This window comes from Myotis daubentonii, chromosome 13 (genome assembly GCF_963259705.1).
Source record: "Myotis daubentonii chromosome 13, mMyoDau2.1, whole genome shotgun sequence".
NCBI classification, from domain to species: Eukaryota; Metazoa; Chordata; class Mammalia; order Chiroptera; family Vespertilionidae; genus Myotis; species Myotis daubentonii.
In genome coordinates, this window is record NC_081852.1 from 18,788,680 (window position 1) to 18,812,707 (window position 24,028).

Consider the following 24,028-nt stretch of genomic DNA (forward strand, 5'->3'; position numbering starts at 1 on the left):
TTTGAATGTTTGGTAAAATTCACCCATGCAGCCATGTGGTCCAGGACTTGTTTGTTTGTATTTCTGTGGTGTCAGTTGTTATTTCTCCCCTTTAATTTCTGATTTTATTTATTTGGGCCCCCCCTTTTTTAGATGAGTGTAGTAATGGTTTAACAATCATCTTTACTGTTTCAAAAACTAGCTTTTGATTTTATTGATCTTATATTTTTTTAATTCTATTTTTTTACATTTTCTCTCTAATCTTTATTTCCTTCCTCCTACTCACTTGTGCTTTGTATGCTTTTCTTTTCCTAGTTCCTGTAGATGTAAGGTGAGAACATTTATTCGAGATTTTTCTTGTTTCTTGAAGTAGGCCTGTATTGCCATGAATTTCCCTCTCTTTTCTTCTTTTTAAGAAATTCCTTTACATTTCTTGTAATACTGGTTTGGTGGTGATGAACCCTTCTCTTTTCTTGTCTGAGATACTCTTTTATCTTTCATTCAATTCCACATGATACCTTTGCTGGGTAAAGTTATCTTGTGTGTAGGTCCTTTTTTTCATCACTTTGAATATTGTGTGCCAATCCTTTTGGCCTGAAATGTTTCTGTTGAGAAAAGAGAATTCAGCTGACAGTCTTATGGGAGTTCCTTTGTAGGTAACTATCTGCCTTTTTCTTGCTGCTTTGAAGATTCTCTCTTTGTCTTTAACCTTTGCCATTTTAATTATGATGTGTTTTGGTGTGGGTCTTTTTGGGTTCCTCTTGTTTGGGACTGTCAGTAATTCCTGAACTTGTGTACCTCTTTTCTTCAACAAGTTAGGAAAGTTTTCAGTCATTATTTTTTCAAATAGTTTCTCAATCCCTTGCTCTCTCTTCTCCTCATATCCCTCTGATGTGAATGTTGTTATATTTGATATTGTCCCAGAAACTATTGTCATTTTTAAAAAAATTGTTTTTTTCTTTTTGCTGCTCTGACTGGATGTTTTCTGCTTCCTCGACTTCCAAATCACTGATTTGATCCTCTGCTTCATCTAATCTGCTATTGATTTCTTCTAGTGCATTCTTCATTTCAGATATTATATTCTTCATTTCCAACTGGCTTTTTTATTGTTTCTATGTCCTTTTTTAATGTTTACTATCTCCTTGTTGAAGTTCTCACTAAGTTTCTTGGGCACTCTTATAACCATTATTTTGAACTATGTATCTGGTGGTTTCCTTGACTCCATTTCATTTAGTTCTTTATTCTGGGGATTCCTCCTGTTCTTTCATTTGGAGAATGTTTCTTTGTCTCCCCATTTTGGCTGCCTCTCTGTACTTATTTCTATGTTTTAGGTAGATCTGCTATGTTTCTGAGTATTCATAGTGTGACCTTACCTTGTAGGTGTCCTGTGGGATTAGTGGTGCAGTCTCCTTGATCACCTGAACTAGGTGCTCCAGGAATATCCCTGTGTGCATAGTTATGTGAGCCCTTTTGTTATAGTTTAGTCTTGATTGCTGTTGGTTTGTCCAGGGGTGGGGTTGGTCCTCAGGCTGTTTGACTGTGAAGACTGACCTTGACTATAGTGCATGAGCTGTTGAATGAGGGCTGACCCCACAATGTGAAATTCAACTCACCAGAAAACTGTTCCCTGAAGCGATCTTACTTTGGGTATGCTTTGATGAGGTCTGAAGCCAACTACTAGAGGTGTTGGTTCTGGGCTTCTTGCGAGGGTCTCTGATGCAGGTCAATGTCAGATGCTCCCTGTGACTGGCCCTGAGCTACTAGTTAGAAGCTGCAAAATGATCCATGGTAGGTGGCTGCCTCTGCTGGACCTTGGTGCATGTGGGAAGATGCTTACTGAAGCTGCCTTCCACCAGTAAGTACCTGATGAGCCTGGGGCAGGTCAACAAAAGGCCCAAGACAACATAAGATCTGCTGGTTGTCTGTTAAGCTCAGCCACTTAAAGAGCTCTGGTGAAATACAAGTTATGTGAGGCAGATTCTGAGTCACCTAGTAGGTGGGATTGGTGTTCACCAGGTTGATACAGATTCAAACTTGGCACCAGTCCTGGGTTTGAGGCTATTCAGCAAAAGTCTCAGGTTATACCAAGGCCAGGGTCTCAGGGAGTCCTCAGAGTGGGGTAAGTAGAGTTCATTAGTCTAAAACAGATTAAGATTTGGCCTTGTGGAAGGAGGGCTCTGCACACAAACAGTGGCATCAGTTAGGGCACACGGGGGAAATGGCCTTTGCCCCAAAGACACACCACTGAGTCTCTCATGGGTATCTCTGACATCACCTTACCTGTCTGGACCTCCTTGAGAGCTTTCTGAGAAAGACGACAATACAGGCCCAGGGTGGCTACAGCCAGAAGACTCCCCTTATCAGAGTAGGATCACAGTGAGTAGGGAGTGTGGGACTAGTGCATCTCCTCAGGTGATGCTATGAGGGAACTGCACTGGTCAGGTGCTCAGGAAAAATGGTTCTTGCCCTAAAGCCACTCTAGTCATTCTCTCTTGTTTGACACTCCCTGAATCTGCCTTGAATTCCTCAAGAGACTTCCAAGAACGTCTGCAACGTGGGCCAGGCTGATTGCAGATAGCTGACTCCTCCGTATGGTGGGCGCTTCTCAGGGTGGTGCTAGTACATTCCCCCAGGCTGATGTTGTATGGAGTGGAGTGATTGATGCAGGAAAGATGGTGTCTGGAGGCAGCGTGGGAGAGGCAGGCAGCACAGGGTCACTGGTGGCTGCCCCTTCAGCCCTCTTGCAGAAGCCACACAATCCAATCTCACCCTGTATAACTCCAGTCCACTCTGAGGTGCAATCCCTCTGCCAGAGCCCAAGGGTGAGTGCCCACAAATGAGGTTTTATGTGTTTGCCCTTTAAGAGGGCACCTGGGTTTCTAACAATCTATGGTGTCACCCTGGCAGACAGAATCCCCACTGATTTTCACAGGCATATGTTATATGGGCCCCTCTTCTTGGCACTGGTGCTCTGGGCTAGGAGACCTAGTGTGTCGCTGAGACTCCTTGCTCGTCAGGGGGCACCTTTGCAGCTGAGCTATTTGATCCTGGGAGGAAGTGACTGTAACTTCTCCTACCCCGTCACCATTTTGGATACCCCCTTATATTTTCAAGAGCTTTTAATTACAGAGATTAATTAGAGTTTTAAAAGATGAATACATTCTCTAAGAACCACTTAAGAAAATGTGTGTGAGTATCTATAATAATAAGAGTAATATGCTAATTAGACCGAACAGCCGAATGACCTTCCACACGTCCTTCCAGAAGAGGTTGGGGCTGTGAGGGCTGAGCCCCTTGCACGAATTTCATGCATTGAGCCTCTAATGTATGTATATAAATGTATGGGTAAATGTAACTATCATCTGAATATCCAAGCACATATACAAATGCATTTATAAGGTATGTATATTCACCTCCACATCAGAATGTTTTCCAGCTTGAACAAATTCTAACAAAAGAGAAGTGTTAGAATGGAGATTATTTGGCAGAAGCTCTGAGAAAGTTAAATAAGTATGGCCTAGCTCATATATGTACATTCTCTGGACCATGTAGCCTCTGGTTGTAGTCCTACAAGATTTATCCTACTAAAGTCTATTGGTATTGATCTTAAGGTTAAGTGTAATGAGAAAGCAGATAGTGATCTTTTAAATATACATTCTGAGCCCTAGCTGGTGTGGTTCAGTTGGTTAAGTGTCAACCCATGCACCAAAAGGTCACCCTTGCAATCCTCAATCAGGGCACATGCCCAGTTTTTGGATTTGATCCCTAGTCATGGTGTGTGCGGGAGGCAGCCGATCAATGCTTCTCTCTCTCTCTTTCTCTTTTCTTTCCTCTTTCTTTAAAATCAATAAAAACATTTAAAAAATATATACATTCTGAGGTACACTGGTTTTTCCAATATTGGCACGACTGATATCTATATATATAAAAGCCTAAGCAACCGTTATAACTGGTTGATCAAATGACTGGTTGACTGGTCACTATGATGCACACTGACCATTAGGGGGCAGATGCTCAATGCAGGAGCTGTCCCCTGGTGGTCAGTGCACTCCCACAGCCAACCTCCCGCAGTCCTTCCCCCCCCCCCCCCCCCCCCGAACTGGGCGAGACAGCCCCGATGACCCTGATTGCCAGCCAGGGTGAGGGACCCCACCCGTGCATGAATTTGTGCACCGGGCCTCTAGTTTGAATCATAAAATTCTTCATTGTGGGTGGCTGTCTTGTGCATTATTGGATGTGTACTGGCATCTGTGGCTTCTGTCCACTAGAAGCCAGTGGAATTCCCCCACCTCTACCCAACGTGACAACCAAAAGTGAGGGGGAAAACTGCTCCTCACGACATTGAGAACCACTGTTGTAAGTAAATAAGGAAGCATGTTATAGAACAAATTAAACTGGGATTCAAGAAGTTGGGTTCTAACCCAGCTGTTTTGTCTTTAACTTTGGGTTATTGGAGAAAATATCTAACCCAGCAGTTCTCTAATAGGTAGAGGGTAGTATTGCTAAATCAGCTATATATAATATAATAAAAAGATGAGCCCACTTAACTTTCTGGGCTGCATATTTTTTATTTTATAATAAATAACAATTTTAATTTAGGTAATACTGCCATAGCTTGTAACAAACCAACTCCTACACCATAAACTAGAAAATATGCAAAATAAAAATATTTTAAAAATTAATTGAAGGTATGAGAGAGCTGTCAAGGTAGCTAAGACTTGATGGGACAAGATCCCTGAGAGGAAAGAAAATTTTAAAGAGTTAGGCTGACATTGTAAAAGTTAGTCCCTCAGGGCATTTGTAAATTCTTGGTGCTGGGTGAAAGGTTGAGGATTTAGAATAGACAATGGGCACTTACTAAGACACAGAGAAGCCATCAGAACTTTTGGCAATTTCCAGAGACAAAAATTGGAATTTGGAGCAGCCAAGGCAGTCAGAATTGAGATGTCATGATCCTGAAGTTCTCTTAACACACTAGAATATACCTGATACTCAGCAATTTTCTCTTTTGAGCTATTTGCCAGATTTGTAAAGTAGCAGGATAAGAGGACAAGACATAAAACAGAAGACCTCTAATAGGCAGAGTAGTATTTTTGGCAGTTCGATGGTACCAAACAGAACCCACCAAAGAGGAGGGATGCTAAACCATACACTAGGATTTCAGGTGAGATTTCAGGAGAGCTAGAGCATAGGAGTAGGGATAAATTAGAAGTAGATTGAGCCTTTCAAAAGTGCAATCCAAGCTTGAGTTGGCCCAGTCCTTGATCTGTCTTTATACTAGCTGCCTTCTTTTTAGTGAAAATGTTTTTATTGATTTTAGAGAGGGGGAAGGAAGAGGGAGAGATAGAGAAACATCAATGTGAGAGAGAAACATCGATTGGCTGCCTCCTACACTCCCCTATCCCCCACCCCCCCACAGTGGGGATTAAATCTGAACTTGGGCATGTGCCCTGACTAGAAATCAAACTGGAGACTTTCTGGTACATGCAATGATGCTCAATCAACTAAGCCACACTAGCCACAATAGCTGCCTTCTACAGGAAGACAATATCACCAGCAGAAACACTGTAATTTATTATGAACAATGTTTAGCATTTAATGAAAATTATCAGGCAGACCTAGAAATAAACCCAAAAGAAAAGACAAAAGAAATGGACCCAAATTAAAAAAAAAAAAAAGAAAGAAAAAGAAAGAAATGGACCCACAGATGACTGAAACTTTTAATTTTTGGATATGCAATTTATTATCACTGTGTTTAAAGAAAGTAAGTGTCAAGGTAGAGAATTATACTACAGAACTAGGATCAATAAAAAAGAATCAAATAATTTAGAAAATAAAAAACTTGATTACTGAAAAAAAAACAAAACACCTCATAGATGTGTTGAAATGCAGATTGGACAAAGTAGAAAGAAGTATTCAACTAACTGGTAGGTGAGTGCAAAATATACAAGCTGAAGTTTGAGAGGAAGAAAAGTACAAGAAAGAGTATAAAAGATATTTGGGACACACACACACAAAAGGCATAAAACCTATGTAATCGGTACCTCAATTGGAAAGAGAGCATGCAGTATCTAAAGAGATTAACAGCTGAGACATTTTCTAGAACTGATAAGAGCATCAACCGTAAACTTGAGAAGCACTAAAATTAACCCTAGCAGGATAAACACAAGAAAAACAAGAACCACGTACAAGGTGAAAGTCAAAGAAAAATTCTCAAAACCAGCCAGAGAAAATGAAAATAATATATTCAAAAGGGCAAAAATAAGACTAACAGTGGACTTAATAAAAATAAGAGAATCCAAAACATAATGAAAGATCATCTTTAAGAATATAGCTCTCCATGTAGAGTTCTATACTCACTGAAAGGCAAAATAAAGACGTTTTTTAAACAAACAAAAACCAAGAGAATTCCCACACTACATGTAATACTAAAGGAAGTTATTAGGCAGAAAAAAAATTACAAACTATAGCCATTTCAACTGTGCTCGTATTCAGTGAGCCTTATTGTGCTACTTAAGTGTAGTAAAAAAAAAAAGCAAAAAAAGTAAAGGATTGGGAAAGAAGCAATGAAACCGCTATTGTTCACAGATATTATTATATACATAGAAAACCCAAAAGACATATTATGCAAAATGTTCTACATTTTTATTACGTTGGTTGTTCATTGTTTTTTAGTAAAATATGTGTGAATTTTACTATATGTAATCTATAATTAATATCTGAATTAAATGTCCTTTCAGAAATAAATGCTATGATAGAGCTAACATTTGCCTAGTGTAGGCTGTCTTCCATTTTACTTTCTAGCAACATGAAAGGTGGGAGTTGAAAAAAGTCTCATTTTTGACAGGCCTGAGATTACTAAACCATACAAATCATGGCCCACAAATATTTTGTTAGGAATGTGACAGTCCTGTGTATGTTGTTCTAAATTATTTTCGACCTCTTGGCTAATGAAAGAACTTTATCTTTTGCAGTTATAACAATCTAAAAATGGAATAGGAGTTAATAACTTAGCTGTTTATATCCATAGTTAAGAAATCTATATTCTTTAAAATCTCAGCTGGTAAGAATTCTTTTCTATGAATGCCATACATGGACATTCTGAAAGATTGCTACTTAATGTGTTCTATCCACACCATGACCAGCCTATGCCAACAAGATCATCATTTAAAGCTGCTTTGGCTATAGTAGAGAAAACATTTTCAAAATGATTTATAATAATGTTTGTAGCAGTAGGAATTGTGATGATGTGCTGACATTATTCTTCCAGCTGCTGAGGTTGTTTTCCTTTAGAGCTGGCATTTTCCTATTTCACTTTCTGTGCTACCAGACTGCAAATCACAATTGACCTTACCTTACAGAGAACTGAGTGTTTTCAAAGAACATGAAAACTTAACTAGCAAATGGGATGACAAGTTTCTTTAAGGATGTAATAACATGAAGACAAGTAACTTCCAAAATCCCACTTACTTATAATGAAATCACTAAGGGCACGATGAGTGATTATCTTACATTATAAGCTCCTCAAGGGCAGGAGACTATGTAAAGTAATATGTAGATTACTTGTCTTTGGGGAATGGGTCCTTGGTACTTTGTGACTGATCCAGAAAGAGAAGCATTCACCAAGGCCTGACTTATTTATTTATTTTAAATAAGTCTTTATTGTTGAAAATATTATATATGTCCTCCTGCCCCCCCCCCCATTAACACCCTCCAGCAAAGACTGACTTATTGAAGTAATAGATGCTTAGCTGCTAAAATGTTCTGTTTCCATCATACCATAGGATCACAGAACTTAAGTCAACATTATCAGATCACCTAATACAATTGTTTTTCAAAGTGAGAGATTAAGGATAGGCAGCATTGCTACATCACATAAGTGAGCTTTCTCAACAAATAAACAACCCTATACTCCACTCCCCTTCCCCTAGACTCCATCCCTCCCTTTCTCATACTTCTTCCTTGAGGATGTGTATTTTTTAAAAAAATATTTTTTATTGATTTTTTACAGAGAGGAAGGGAGAGGGATAGTTAGAAACATCGATGAGAGAGAAACATCGATCAGCTGCCTCCTGCACACCCCCTACTGGGGATGTGCCTGCAACCAAGGTACATGCCCTTGACTGGAATCGAACCTGGGACCCTTGAGTCCGCAGGCTGATGCTCTATCCACTGAGCCAATCTGGTTAGGGCAATGAGGATGTGTATTCAAATGCTCCTCACAGGGACATATCAGGTTGAGGGGAAGGTGTTTTTTAAGAAGGCAGGACTGTAGTTACCAAAAGCCCACTCTGTGATTGTGATATGGTAGCACCAAGTCTTCCAGTTGAAAACCTCTGACCTAATCTATTTTCTCCCTTTGAGCAATATTACAACTCAAACAACCTAGAAAGAATTCTGAAAGTATTTAGAAAAGCCTACAATTTATTCTTCAGTGGACCCATTTCATGGCTGCATAAAGGCCAATGTATAAAATGCCTTATTTTCAATTTAGAATAAAAGTCTTACTGTTTTTCCCAATTTTTAGTGATATATTTAGTACAGTACAGGAACTTGAAGAAATTTATACTTTCTATATACACATATGTGTGTGTGTGTGTGTGTATATATATATATATATATATATATATATATATATATATATATATTCATTTTTTTTCAGTACAATCCTTACTATAGTAAGATGTTAATATACAAAGACCTTATTAGTACCTGCTGTCCAGTAGGCAATGAAGATCTGTAGTCTTAATTTTTCTAAAGTTTTATAGATACAGAAATGATTTCCTTGACCTGACTTCCACCATACCTAACAAGTTCATTCAACATTTATTAAGGGATAAAAATGAACAGAATCATCTTTTCTTTCCTGTTTTTCATCCCCAACTTCTTACTCTTATTACTTTTCAGTGTCCCTTTCACCTTGCCCTCCCCCTACCCCCTTTTCCAAAACTTGGAACTCAATTAGCCTGCAAGCAATGAAACAATGACTGCTATGTGACAAAACCACTGGGATGGATGGATATAGAGGATGGATACCCAACTGTAATAGAGGTGGCCAAAAAATACTACATTCACAGGCAACTTAGAGTAGAGGAATTCAGAGAATTACCTTTATAAAATAATAGAAAGTGGTTTATAGCCACCATGTCGCAAAAGGAGAAAGGTCATTGGAATTAAATACTAAGGAACCTAATTTTGTTATATTATTGCTAAATGCCACAAACTTAGCAGTGATCATTTAAAAATAGTCTACAGTGTGAGGTTTAAGGAACAATGACTCCTAATTAGTGTTATAATAAGTGTGTTCACCATTCTGGAATGTCATTTATGGTAAATTAAGGAACTACTGTCCCTCCCCATCTTCCATTAGTATTTTAATGCAAGGAGGTGGGAAAAACTGATCCATATTCAAGAGGAAAGGAAGAAAAACAATAACAAATTGGCATCTCTTCTGTAGATTGCCCCACAGGCCAAGCATTTTTATGTTCTTAATCATTATTAAATGACTTAACATGATACCCAGAGCCTGGCGAATGATTGCATCCTGACATGAGAACGAATTACAAATGAAATGAAAGATCAAGCCGTATTAGAGGATTGCCTCTGGGAAATGAAAATCTTTAATTCTCTTTTATTATTGACATTTATTTGGCTGCCATGAATAACAACATAGCAAAGAGATTCAGCTATGCTTGTGCACTGAATAGCTTATCCCAGGGCTCAAAACTGCATTAACATTTATCATGTTTGCTTTTGTAGCTGACACCACTGAACAGATTCTCTATCCATCTTGTATTTATCATGCATTGCAGATATAGTACACCCTCTAATTTAAGTTCATTTTCATATACTAGAAGCAGCAAAGATTACCAGTGTCTGTCCTCAAATAAATTCCTGCTGGTAAGCATTCCTAAGAGGGTTTAATATATTTAATAAGACCAAACTGAGTTGACAAATTCAGTCACAGGAAGAGGATGCTAATTTTAAAGGTTTCAATTTTTGGAAATTTGTGCTAATTCACAAGACACTTGTACAATATGTATCTCTGGAATAAAGCCTTAAAATAAATGTCTCTATAAAGAGCAACCAAATAGCATTTTATGAATCTGAAGGCAGTATGACAATTCTTATGAGGTAAGAAAGTCGGTATGCTTTTCACTTTTCCAAACGGTGTTCACTGCTAAGACAGGAATAGGCCACTCGTATAAAAAGACAGCAATGCAGTTATTATCAATGCAGGGGTATCTTTTCATGACTTATTTACTTTCTCTCTTGCACCAATTAACAACATGGCTTTTCCTGTCACAACAATAAAAGATTATACAGTATGTGGTGTCTTTGCTCACATGATCCTCTTTGACTAGATTGCCCTCCTTTCTTAAATACTTCCTAAAATTCAAGGCTTAGCAAGGATATCAATGTATCTGGGGAAAATAAATCACTTAATACTATATATCTGAATTTTGTTTGAAAAATTTTCTGTCCTTCTGTTTTTTATACTTTTAATTATGAAAAATTTTAAGTGTATATAAAAGTGGATGTAATTGCACAATGACCATCCCCATATATTATATTATAATTATTGACTCATGGCAAATCTCACTTCATCTATAACTCCATTTCATTATTTACTATGTATTGCGTTATTTTGAAATAAATATCTGAATCTTGCTTTTGACAATTCTAAAATAAGAAAGTTGAAATGAATTAATTCTGGGGTCTCTATTTCCCAAAATTTGACAATAATTTATTCTTTTACCTTTTCAGGCATATTTATTTAGTTCAACAAAAGTTTACTTCATAGTCACTATAAAATCTTTATTGAGGCTTTATTGATTTCCTTCTCTGAGTCAATAAAAGCCCATATAATTTTTACCAATAATTAACAAGTGTAATTACAGCTTCTTGTATTCATATATCAATGTATATTAATTTTATTTGAGTTAGATCTCATATCTTAAGTTTTAGTGTTCAGCAGAGTACTGAATAAACACTAAGATAAAAATTGCTTCTGTTTATAATAAGTATTAATTAACTGATTGATTTTAATCTTAATGGTTCAGACAAAATGGAAAAGGTCTGTATTTTGGCTTCAGTAGTAGGTAGCATCTTATTGACAATATTAATCATTTTTTTAATTGTTTAAGCTACCACAACTCTTTTTTTAAAAAAAAAAATATTTTTATTGATTTCAGAGAGGAAGAGAGAGGGAGAGAGAGATAGAAACATCAATGATGAGATAGAACCACTGATCGGCTGCTTTCTGCACGTTCCCTACTGGGGATCGAGCCCACAACCCGGGCATGGGACCTTAACCAGAATCTAACCCGGGACCCTTCAGTCCACAGGCTGATGCTCTACCCACTGATCCATACCAGCCAGGGCAATATTAATCATTTTATTTGATAAAATGTTTGTTGACTAGATAAAATTCCTATTTTATTTCTATGAAAATAGATGGCTGTGTAAAAACAGAAGTGAAGTTTTCTTCTTTAAGTTTAAAGCTGATGAAGTAACTTATATTTGGGTTATATTTGTTCATAGTTGGATACATTTATGTTATTGTAGCACAGGTATTTGGTAATTAAAATGTATATTTTTCAGGAAAGACATTTCTAGATTGACAATATCTCCAAAATATCACAGTAAAAAAATCAAGGTAGACTTACTCAACTGATTTTTCTTAAATTATCTTCTTGAAAATATTTTCTAATGAGATAGAAGGTACATATATATTTATTAAAATTATAAAAAAAACTATACAAGGTACATTTTCACAGAAATAGAACAAAAAAATCCTAAATTTCATATGGAACCACAAAAGACCAAGAACAGCCAAAACAACCTTGAGAAAGAAGAACAAGGCTGGAGGCATCACATTTCTTGATTTCAAACTATATTACAAGGATACAGTAATCAAAACAGTATGATACTAGTATAAAATCAGAGACACATAGGTCAATGGAACAGAATAGAAAGCCCAGAAATAAACCCGGATATATGTGGTCAATTAATTTATGACAAAGGAACCATGAACATACAATGGGGAGACAATAGTCTCTTCAATAAATGGTGTTTGGAAAATTGGACGGCCACATGCAAAAGAATGAAAGTGCAGCATTCCCTTACAACCTACACAAAAATCACCTCAAAAGATTAAAGACTTAAAAGTAAGACCTGAAACCTTAAAACTCTTAGAAGAAAAGGGGATAAGTTCCTTGACACTGGTTTGGTGACAATTTTTTTTGGATTTGACACCAAAAGCAAAATAAGCAAGTGGGACTACATCAAGCTAAAATCACAATCAAACAAACAAGCAAACAAAGAACACTTCTACACAACAAAAGAAACCATGAACAAAATGAAAAGGCAACCTATAAAATGGGAGAAAATATTTACAAATCACTTACCTGGTAAGAAGCTAATATCCAATATATATACCTTATACAACTCAACAAAAAACAAACACAAAACCAAACAAAAAAAATCAAACAAACACAATCTGAAAGAGCTGAATATTTTCCCATAAAAGACATACATACATACACATGGCCAACAGGTACATAAAAAGGTGATCAACATCAATCATCAGGGAAATTTAAATCAATACCAAAATGAGACCACCTCACACCTGCTAGAGTGGCTGTTATCAAAAAGACAAGAAATACGTGTTGGTAAGGATGGAAATGGAGAAAAAGGAACCCTTGTGCACTGTTGCTGGAAATGTAAATTGGTGTAGCAACTATGAAAAACAGTGTGGAGTTTCCTCAAAAAATTAAAAATAGAACTACCATATGATCCAGCAATTACACTTCTGGACATTTATTTGAAGAACATGAAAACACTAATTTGGAATGATATCTGTACCCTCGTGTTCATTGCAGCATTTTTTACAATAGCCAAGACATGGAAACAACCTAAGTGGTCCGTTTGATGGATGTAGGGATAAAGAAAATGTATATAGACTTCTACATTTTCTTTATACATGTAGACATTAAAATTACATTCAGCCATAAAAGAGAAGGAAATCCTTCCATTTGCAACAATATGGATGAACCTTGAAGGCATTATATGCTAAGTGAAATCAGTCAGACAGAGAAAGATAAATAAGGTATGATCTCACTTGCATGTGGAACCTAAAAACAACTGAACTCATAGATACAGAGAACATATTGATGATTGCCATAAGTGTGTGTTTGTGTAAGCAAAATGAGTTAAGGTGGTAAAAAAAGGTACGGTGTTTTAAATGAAATATAATAGGAAGAATGTAAATTTTGTTATACATGATTAAGCTCCATAATACTGGTTTTCTCACACAGTTTGCATGTTTTGAATTAAATATGTTAGAAAGGATATAGACTTTTGTTATAAATGATTAACCTCCACAATAATGGTTTTCTCATACAGTTTGCACATGTACCTGTAGCCATTATAGTGTCATCACTCCCTTGGGTGAAAATCACGACTCGCTGCCTCTTCGAGTTCACCTTTGGCAGAGCTTGGGTCTTTTTGGCTATCTCTTTAATGTCTTCAGTCTGTTAATTGAAAGGAAGAGGAAAAATTTCTCATAACCAGTACAATCAGACAAAGCTTTCTTAGAAGATTAAGGATTTAGACTCTCAAGTTTAAAAAATGAGATACTTAAACATCTATTATGAGTTATCATTTAAAAATTTTAACCACACACAAAAGTAAACATCCTCCTATATAATAAAAGAGAAACATGTAAATTGATCATCCCTCTGCTACGCTCACCAGTCAATCAGAAATGAGTATGCAAATTAACCTCGGCGCCTCCCTGGAGACTGACAGCAGGTAGGAGGCAGCTCCCAGCATGGCCTGCTTGGCCGTTGCTGCAGCGACCCAGGAGCAGACAAGTGTGGCCCACAGGCAGCACCCAGCATGGCCTACTTGGCAGTCGCTGTGGTGTGGAGCAGGCAGGCCCTGCAGAGAGCAGAGAACCATGGGGAGCAGGCCTAAGCCATCAGTAGGACATCCCCTGAGGGCTCCCAGATTGGAGAGGGTGCAGGTCAGGCTGAGGGACACCCCCCCATGCATGATTTTCGTGCACCAGGCCTCTAGTAATAGTATAATAACCTCCAAGGAGCCCACCATCAAATTGTAAACATTTAAAATTTATTCATTTATACTTTCATCTACCTGCCTTTCATATTATTCTGAAGCAAATTCCAGAGACTATATAATGTCATCTGTAACTGTTTTAGTATGTATCTCTGAAAGATAACAACTTAACCATAACCAAATAACTATTATCATATTTAAAAAATAAACACTAATCCCTTAGTATCAGCAAATATCCAGTCAATTTTCAAATTTCTAATAAAAATTTGTAGAGAGAATATTAAACTATTTTAGGGGTGTACAGAGCATGATTATGCTGACTATGGAAATAATACAGTTACTATAATTCCAAATTTTTCAAAGAATTAAAATGAGAGAGAGGTGCTAACCGTTTCCTACAGACTTTAATTTTTTTTAAGAGATAAAGTTTAAAAAATTACAAATTAATTCTAGAAACCCTGATGCTATTTTCCGTATCACACAAGCCATGCATACATTTTTACCTTTTTGTATGTGTGTTAATCTTCACCTGAGGATATTTTTCCTATTGATTTTTTTAGATGGAGTGGAAGGGAGGAATTGGGGTGGAGGTCAGAGAGAGAGAGAGAGAGAGATATGTTGCTTCCTGCACACACTGTGACTGGGGTGGGATTAAACCTGCAACCCAGGTATGTGTTCTTGACCGGGAATCAAACCCATGAGCCTTGGTAGGCTGATGCTCTACCACTGAGCCACACTGGCCAGGGGAAGTTTTATAACTTAAATGTTCTTGACCTGAAATCTAACTCTTAAGCTATAGGTAGAATTTTTAGAATCATGCTTTCAACAATTTCAGATAATTTCAAAATCCATGTCTGAATTCAGTGAGCCTCTAAAACAGCCCATGGTTTGCATTTGTTGGTTTATACTCCACCGCTGTGCAAAGTTTCAAACAGTATGGAGAGAGAAACACAACCAGAGGGAAAAGATATTTGCTTGGCATAAAGGAAGTTAATTAGGATATACAGGATGGAAACATTTAGGTAAGCAAGGCAGACAAGTCATATAGTTACAAACAACATTAGAAACCATAGAATTTTTAAAGGTATGACAGTCTTTAGTAAAATAGCTGTATGCTGTTTGTTCACTAAATACTAAGAAATTCCAGATGATACATAAAGTTAGGCTTCTACTATACCTAACATGATAATACCAGAGGACGGCTGTTTCTGAAAAGAAGAGCCACTTGAGGTATAACAATGCTGCTGACCTTTCAAACATGCTGACTATTTCACTTCTGGTTGCTTATTTTAGAACAGAACTAAGCTTGAACTCAGATAAGATGAGAAAAGAAATTCCCTCAGTTTTGGGGAAAGACTATTATAAAAAGACTATTATAAATGACTAGTAACAGCTGAAAGGACCAAAAAATGCCATATAACAATGTCTTCACTCTCTCAAATAAATGTATACATTTAATTAAAATGACTCACATATATTCTCCCAATCGTCTTGCCACACACATATTTTACTACTATAGGGTTTTTTTGCTTATGATTGAATACAGTTCATATTTAATAAAGATAAGAGGCAAACTCCAGGAATAGATTCACTTTATCATCTTGGGAGCAGCATCTTATGCATGTTCTGGATGTTTTTTATATAGAGGTTTTTCTTCACGGTGGTATAAGGAATAAATTAAGAATGAGATTCTATGATTGTCTTCTACCCAACTATGTTGGAAAAAATTTTTTTATGGAGCTTTGTTAACTTAAAGAGACCTTTTATTTATTTATTGTTTTTAAAATTGAATTTATTGGTTAATAAAATTATGTAGGGTTCAGATATATACTTTTACAATACATCATCTGTGTACTGTATGGTGTGCTTACCACCCCAAGTCGAGTCTCCTTCCATCATCATTTATCCCCCTTTACCCTCTCCGTTCTTCTCCCCCCCTTCCCTCTGGCACTCCCCATACTGTTGTTTGTGTCCATGAGTTTTAAAGAAACCTTTCTTATGTCTCAAATTAAATCCTATAAAACTGGCAATTCAAGATTGAAGTAAACTTTCCAAATATAAAACATAAATCTTTACAGATGGTTACACTGTATTTCTATCCACATCCACAGTTCACACAAAACTCCCTTGTCGCTCTGGGATAACTGGCAGTGAGCACCAAAACTGAACTCTCTCTAGGCCTCGAGGAGCCACTGCTTTGCGCTCAGGAGTTGCTCCCCATCTAGTATAAAAACTTTTCTTAAAACCTTAATTCTGTCTTTCCAAAGCTACATATTTCTAATTTTGCTGTCACAGCCAGAAGATTATTTTCCCTTATATGTGGGCTAACATATCTTAACAAAATGATGAAATTACAAGGGATTTAGAGTATGACACACCTGGACTTGTGCATCTTGAGCAGGTAAATAAACCCCTCTGAGGCTCCATTTCCTCTTGCACATACTAAGAAAATATTTATGGTAGGAGATGTTGGGAGAGAAGTATGCTATAATTGGTGGGTAAAAATTTGGAGATAATCAGGATATTTGCATATTCTCATAATTTCTCCCCTTAAGATATATATTCATTACAAAAGGAGAAATAGTTATGTTACAGTGAAAGAAACTGACAGACATAAGTTTACCCTGGTGATCAAATTTAGCAATGCTAAAGTTAGGGGGCAAAATAGGATATTTGCATAGTCCCAAAATATTGCCCTCAAGATGTTTATTAACTACTATGGGATAATATTAACTTTACAGAGGATACACTGCAAATACCGCCTTAACACAGTGATCAAGGTGATCATCACCAACAATAAGACATCGGGACATCATGTACGTCCCTGATACTATGCACTGAGAAGGGCCCATCACTTCTGTGATATTTCTGGAAAACATTCATAACATCTACTTAATTATGTAAAAATGTCAGACAACCCAAATTGGGGGACATTCTACAAAATGAGTGACGAGTACTCTTCACAAGTATCAAAATCATGAACAAGGAAAGACTTAGAAATTGTCACAGAAAAAAAGAGACTAAGGAGACATGACAATAAATGCATTGTGCAATCCTGGATTAGATTCTGGAACAAAAAAAGGAAATTAGAGGAAACTGGTGAAATCAGAATAAAGACTGAAATTTGGTTATTGGTATTATATCAATGTTAATTTTCTGGATTTGATCATTATGCCTTGCTTATGTAAGATATTAAGATTAGGGGAAGCTGAATAAAAGGTATCTGGGAACTACTATTTTTGCAATTTTTCTAAGCCTAAAATTATTTCAAAATAAAAAGTTAAAAATAACTATTGTGAGGATGAAAGAGGATAAGGTGAAAGAGGTTAATGCAACATTTAGCACATGCTAAGTACTTAATAAATATTAATTTCTTTCTTCTAATAACAATCATTTTAATACTCTCCCAAACTGTCACATCCTGAGGTTGACCTCCAAATCTCCAAAAAGGGCCTCAAGATTTGAGTAGCGAGAATTCAATTATGTTCTCTAATAAGGAAGGAGAAAAAGGAAAGGGGGGAGGAGAGGTAGAAGAAAGCTCATACAATTTAACTATGAGCCATGTTTATAGTTCCAAAAGAGCTTATTAAATCTTAACTTCTCTAGGCAGTGGTATTACTGTGTCCTCATTTTACAGATGCTGAAACCAAGAGCCATGTATATAGCTCTAAAGTACTCATTAAATCTTTGGAGAAATAGTTATGTTACTTTGGGCAGGAGATACTATTACTACAGATGAAGAAACTGAGTCACAGAGAGGTTAAGTAATTTCCTAAGGTCATAATGATACTAAGTGGTGCACCTAGGTTGAGCATTTACAAAGTGAGACTCCAGGGATTACAGTCCTAATCACCACTCCAAGCTATCCACAGATTATACTACTTCCATGAATTTAAGCAATGTGCTTTCTGTTATCACAAAACTATATAGCAGGCTTATCCTAAATCATATTTCTGCCACATTCACAAATTATCACTGATCTTGTATTTAAGTTTGGTATTTTTTTCTTAGTTATTTTGGCTTGTATTTTACCCTAATAAATTTCCTTTTTTATTGGTTTGCAAATAACTTTTCCTTTTCTTTTCTTTTTTTTTTTTTATTGTTGAAACAGACATACCTATTCCTACCCTCCTTTTGTCTACTTCCACCCAGCCTCCATCTCCACTTCCCTCTGGCCATCACCACACTGTTGTCTGTATCTATGGGTTATGCATATATGTTCTTTGGCTAATCTCTTCACCTTCTTTCATCCAGTTCCCTCTACTACCCTCCCTTTTGAATTTCAATATATTTCTTATTTTCCAAAGTCATTTGGAAATCTAATCTCTTCCAAATCATTAGAATATGAGAAAGATGTATAGTTTATATGGTAAAGAGTACGGAACTTGGAGAGCTGAGCTCTGGTTCCAACCCTATTATGTATTAGCTATGTCACCTTATATAATTCATGTAGCCTATTTTTTATCTGTTAAATTGATATGGCAATACATGTCCTACCTACTTTCAAAGGTGTGTGTGAATGTTAAATGTATTAATGAAATGTTGGAAAAGGTTTTATAAACTATGAAGCATTTTTTTAAAATATTTTTTTAATTGATTTCAGAGAAGGAGAGAGAGAAAAATCAATGATGAGAGGGAATCATTGATCGGCTGACTCCTACATGCTCCCTACTAGGGATTGAGTCCACAACCCAGGTATGTGCCCTTGACCGGAATCAAACCCGGAACCCTTCAGTCTGCAGGCCAATGCTCTATTCTCTGAGCCAAATCAGCTAGGGCTGAAGCATTTTATAAATGTTAATCCACTGTATGCCATAAGCATTCGTATATGCAAGCTGCGGACTTTCCCAACACGCCATGTGCGTCTATATATATATAAAAAAATGTTTTCCCTAAGTGGCAGCCCTGACCAATTTTAAAATAATTTTTCGTGAGAATTTTCAGCTGAAAATATTCAAGAACACCCAAATTGTGAGTAATATATTTATTTTTATAATATTCATTGCAAAATGATTTTTAAAATTATTTCAAAATATCATGGCGTGTGGAGATGGTTTCCGTTTTGGTCGCGTGGCAGTTAACTGGTTAAATTATGCTTCCATTTTCACTAGTGATTATGTTAACAGTTTAAATTTAGCATTGCCCAGCTGCTATGGCTCAGTGGTTGAGCATCGACCTATGAACCAGGAGATCATAGTTCGATTCCTGGTCAGGGCATATGTCCAGGTTGCAAACTCCATCCCCAGTGTGGGGCGTGCAGGAGGCAGCCGAACAATGATTCTCATCATTAATGTTTCTATCGTTATGTCTCTCTCCTTTCCTCTCTGAAATCAATAAAAATATATTTAAAAAATTTAGCGTTGTCTTTCAAGTGAAAGAATATACTATCTTCATTCTATTTTTAACAAGCGGGGAATGCAAACATTAAACAATACTATCATGATCTACCCATTCCTACAGAATACCAATTGTGGTAACCCTCAGATTGTCTCACTTAACCATGTCATATTCTGTTTTGTTTCCCAAAGAGAAACTCCTATAGTAACTATGGTGTTCACATGATTGCCACTCTCCAGTCTATCTCAGACTCTCTTCCTTCTCACTCACTCTGCTCAGTGACACTGACCTTCTGTCAATTCTTGGAATGCAATACGTAGTACATTCTGCTCTTTCTTGTTTGAGAATTTTTGTACTCTTCTTCCCTCTGAAATTTGTTTCCCTGTTTGTTTTGCTTTTTTATGTCATGGCTAGATAATTGTATTTTTCAAGTTTTACTTTCTATGACCATCTCATTCAAAATAGAAACCCCTCCCACATCCTCCTTCACAATACACTCTCTGGTCATTTCTATCTTGTCCTTCAGGGTTAGGCATGTATCTAGTGCTCAGAAAATATTCGATGAATGAGTAAATGATTAACTAAAGAGAATTAGAAGATCATCTTATCTCTTTCCCTTAATCTGTTTTCAAACTGTCCTCTTACAGGATTCAGTTACCTAGGAAAGAAGCTCTATACTCTTTAGCCAGCAGCGCTTGACTTAGTGTCTTATTTCCAGAAACTCTGGGTAATATTTACTGTGTTCTTCATATTTGTGAGAAACACAGAAACCTGAGAAAAATCTTGAAGAATTATTTGGGAATCAAGGTCTCCTGAATCCTCTGTGTGGACTTATCCAGCACTGATCAATGGAACTCTCTGTGATGATATATATGGTTTATATCTACACTGTCCAATATGGAAGTCTCACTCAAAATGTGTGCAGTGAGACTAAGGAACTGAATTTTAAATTTTACTTAATTTTAATTTAAATAGCCACATGTGGCTAGCGGATGCTGTATTGGATAGCACAGTTCAATACTTTTCTCTCCCAGTGGTGGTATAAGACGACAGTCACTACTGGTCAGAGAAAGCCTGCAAGTCTGGCTGGGACCTCCAGGTAGAGTCAGGGGCTGTGGGGAAAGTTGGAAAAGGGAAAATAATTGCTTTGTTTCCTCAACCATCAGAAGTATTATATCTTAGAAATGTAAAACAAGGAAATTAAAATTTGTTGCCTAGAGTAAAAATAAATGAGTGATCCAGTAGAGAAGGTATGAATTCTGTTTATCATTTGGCACATACTCTGTTGTACAGAGAATGAAAATACAAAAAATATTTGTATTTAGGTTTTGGAGTTGTTTTTTCCACTTTATTTAATTTAAATCCCAATTTTCAATACAGCTTTTAAAAGGCTTCATAATAAAACGTGCTTTTAAGTACCTTATTTTTATGTAGGTTCTAAAAATACAAACCTTTAATCAGTTTAGCTCAAGATAAGATAGATTTAAAAACACACTGCAGTCTGAACTGATTTTTTAGAGTAATAAAAGCCTCATGAAACTTTTTACCTTAAGAATTGTCATTTTAAATTCTTAGCAGGTCTGTCATTTAAATCAGGCACTGTGCAATTTTTCTATCATATATATTCATTCTGCTCTCTTCTGCTTTGTGCTCTGCCCAGCTTCAGTTTTTTATCTCATTCTCCAGTGCCCTCCTAAGCTGGCTCTTCTTACTGAAAAATGCCTAACTCATTTTAAAGATTAAAGATTTTTTTTTTAAAGAAAGATTATCTAAAATTTGTAGAGAAGCTAACCAGAATACCATAAACAATGCCGCCAAGGATACTTACTTATGAATAAACACTGGTTATTTTTAGAGGCATTTGGATTGGTCAGTTGGCAGACAGATCACAGTGGCAATACTCAATGGCATTGGGAATTGATTAGGATTTATAATAGAAAATGAGGGTAGGCAGCAGAGCTGGTGGGAAGAAAAAAATGGTCACCTTTCCTTTCTTTTTAATCTTTTCAGTTTTCTCATCTCATTCATGCCCCAAATTTAGAGGTAAAATTTAAGCTGGGAGTGATAAAATACAGACTTTGTCTAGTGTCACACGACTTCTGAGTGCACTGACATACTCCCATAGACATTAAACTGCTAAGATAAAGTGATTTATTTTTGACTCTAAAAATACCAAGTTTTAACCCATGTATTCATATGACTGTGTAATGAACTAAAAAAAAAATAAAAAAAAATGGCATTTAAAAATAACTGAATTTCTCTAGATAGCATCCAGTACTTGGGTTATATTTTATTGATAATACTTACTTGAGGTTTTTCTACTCATGGCTCCACTATATTCTGCAAAGCTTCTAATAGTTTAGAGAACCCATGAAGGGACACATCAAGACTATGTGCTTTTTATCTAACATGTCACTGTCAGCATCAACAACAGAGCGGTTTTACTGTGTCAAGATGTAATAAGGTATATTATTATAACCATCATCACTTGGTTTATATGTTGTAATCAATTATGGCACATTTATGGTAAATAAAATTATAGAATCAAAGTAAAAACTAATGGAAAGGTTAATATGGTGCTGGTTAGTAGAAAATAGAAAAAATAGTTTGTTGCTAGGACTGAATTTAAACCAGGCATATTCAAAGCATATAATTCAAGGGGGCAATAAAAGTATGAATTAGTTAGCCTTAGTAACCTATTTTAAAAAATTATTATCTAGGCACTAAAGAATCACGATCATTTGTTATGTAACATGTTATCTTTGTAAGCAACTACAAAATTGTTTATTTTCTAGAATCAAAATACATTTTTTTATGTTAGTACAGAAAGTAAGATATAAATTTACGTTCCACAAGCTTTCATTAGTGGAGAATTTTGATGTAACAACAGAGAATTAATATTAATTACTATTAAAATTAAACATCAGTGAAACTTTAAAACATGACTGAAAACACTGACTTATATTCTCATGATTAAAACATTTGACTTTTAAATTGAATATTCCTGATTACAGTTAGTATTTTATATAAATTGCAGTTTGGGAAATTACAAAGCGAAACTTAAATGAGATAAATAAATACTTGGAAATCGTTATTCTTTCTTCTACATGTGATTCAACCCCTATATTCACGAGAATACATATAGTAAAACAAAAAAAGCAAATTCGCAATAAACTTTCGGAGTTCCCAGCAATCAGGTATCATAAGGTGAAGTTTCCTACTCTGATGTAGTTTTTTCACAGAATCTTGAGAATATACTACTGATACCACATGCTCACTGTCTTCCTCCAAGAAGAGAAAGCAGGATGGTTGCCAAGTCCTATGATATAGATAATATGCTCATGTATTACTTTGTTGCTCAGTAATGAATCTGCTTTTAGTACATTTAAATAATAGTTTCTTCATAAATTCACACACCTTTCTCTAAAGAGTTCAAAGTGAACTTACTAATATAGCAATCAACACTGAGTATGTAAATAAAGAGTTTCTATATTCCAGCTCTAGTCAGATTAGATTTTTGAAAATTACACTACTGTGCAACATTCCAAGCTGTGGTACAGAACACAGCATTCTACATAGTTCTGGTTCAATAAATATGATAACCATAAAACTCATAAACTCAGTAAATTCTGTCAATTAACCTGGGTTCAGTTTTTTCTAACCATCGATTGGAAAATGGATAGTCTATAGATAAAAACATGGTCTTGTCTATTATCTTAATATTGCCAACAAAAAACACATGGAATTTTGAACCTTGACAGAATAATACTTACGTCAAGATAACAGAGTCAGGACTTGAAAATTAAAGACAATTATCGATACTTAGTTTCAAAAAAATGTATATGTGTTTTAAAGCTATGCCCAGCGCCCCCTCCCCCCCCCCCAAAAAAAAAGGAGAAAAAAGATTCAAACAGGAAGTTTATATGAGCAGGACTTAATCAGTTCCTAACAACTGTTAAGTACAATCTTTTGGAAATTAATTTGCATAATGATCATCTACATAGGGTAGGGCTGAAGTTATTTAAACGACATTACATGCCACTATCTAGTCTTGCTCCACCACTACTTTAGCAGTGAATCCTTATGAAATGTAATGCAGCTAATGAGGTAGCTTTTTAACTGAACGAACTGACAGGCCCCATATCTGCAGAGGCAGCTTGAAACCGTGCCCAACCTCTTGGCTTCCCAAGAGGCTTTTCAAAATTCAATAAATAACATCTGTAGGCGATGTTGGGTGCAGACCTAGCAGAGTGCGTCATAACACTGTGCTGGCAGAACAAAGAAACCATGACGACTGCCAAGTTTCCATGGCAACTGCTGAGAGGCTCTGAGAGTATAATAGCACATCAATCACTGTCCAAAAGAACTTCATTATCAGCTAGAAAAAACCTTTAGGATCTGTTTAGTGTGCAATTGTGGGTTAACTCACCTCAAAGCCTTGCTCTCTAGCAAAAGTGGCAGCTTCCTGAAATAAAAAAAAAGAACAGTTAATTATAAAGTGCGAGGTAATGAAGAAATAATCCATTTTGAAACTCATTCACAGTCTTCTTTTTACACAATTATCTCAATATACCCACATAGTTCAATTTTTATTCTTACACCAAAAAAGATTTATTTTTCCCTTGGCATA

At 36.1% G+C, this 24,028-nt stretch overlaps 1 protein-coding gene across 2 annotated transcripts in view; it reads right to left on the minus strand.

Annotated features, from left to right (window-relative positions):
* Positions 1-24,028, minus strand: part of ADK (adenosine kinase) — a 501,435-nt gene that overhangs the window by 76,008 nt on the left and 401,399 nt on the right. For both annotated transcript variants that reach the window (XM_059662309.1, XM_059662307.1), the window contains exons 8-9: positions 23,828-23,863; positions 13,400-13,514 (exon numbers count right to left, since the gene is read on the minus strand). In XM_059662309.1, coding sequence (XP_059518292.1) covers positions 13,400-13,514; positions 23,828-23,863 — 151 coding nt within the window. The remainder of the gene's footprint in view (positions 1-13,399; positions 13,515-23,827; positions 23,864-24,028) is intronic.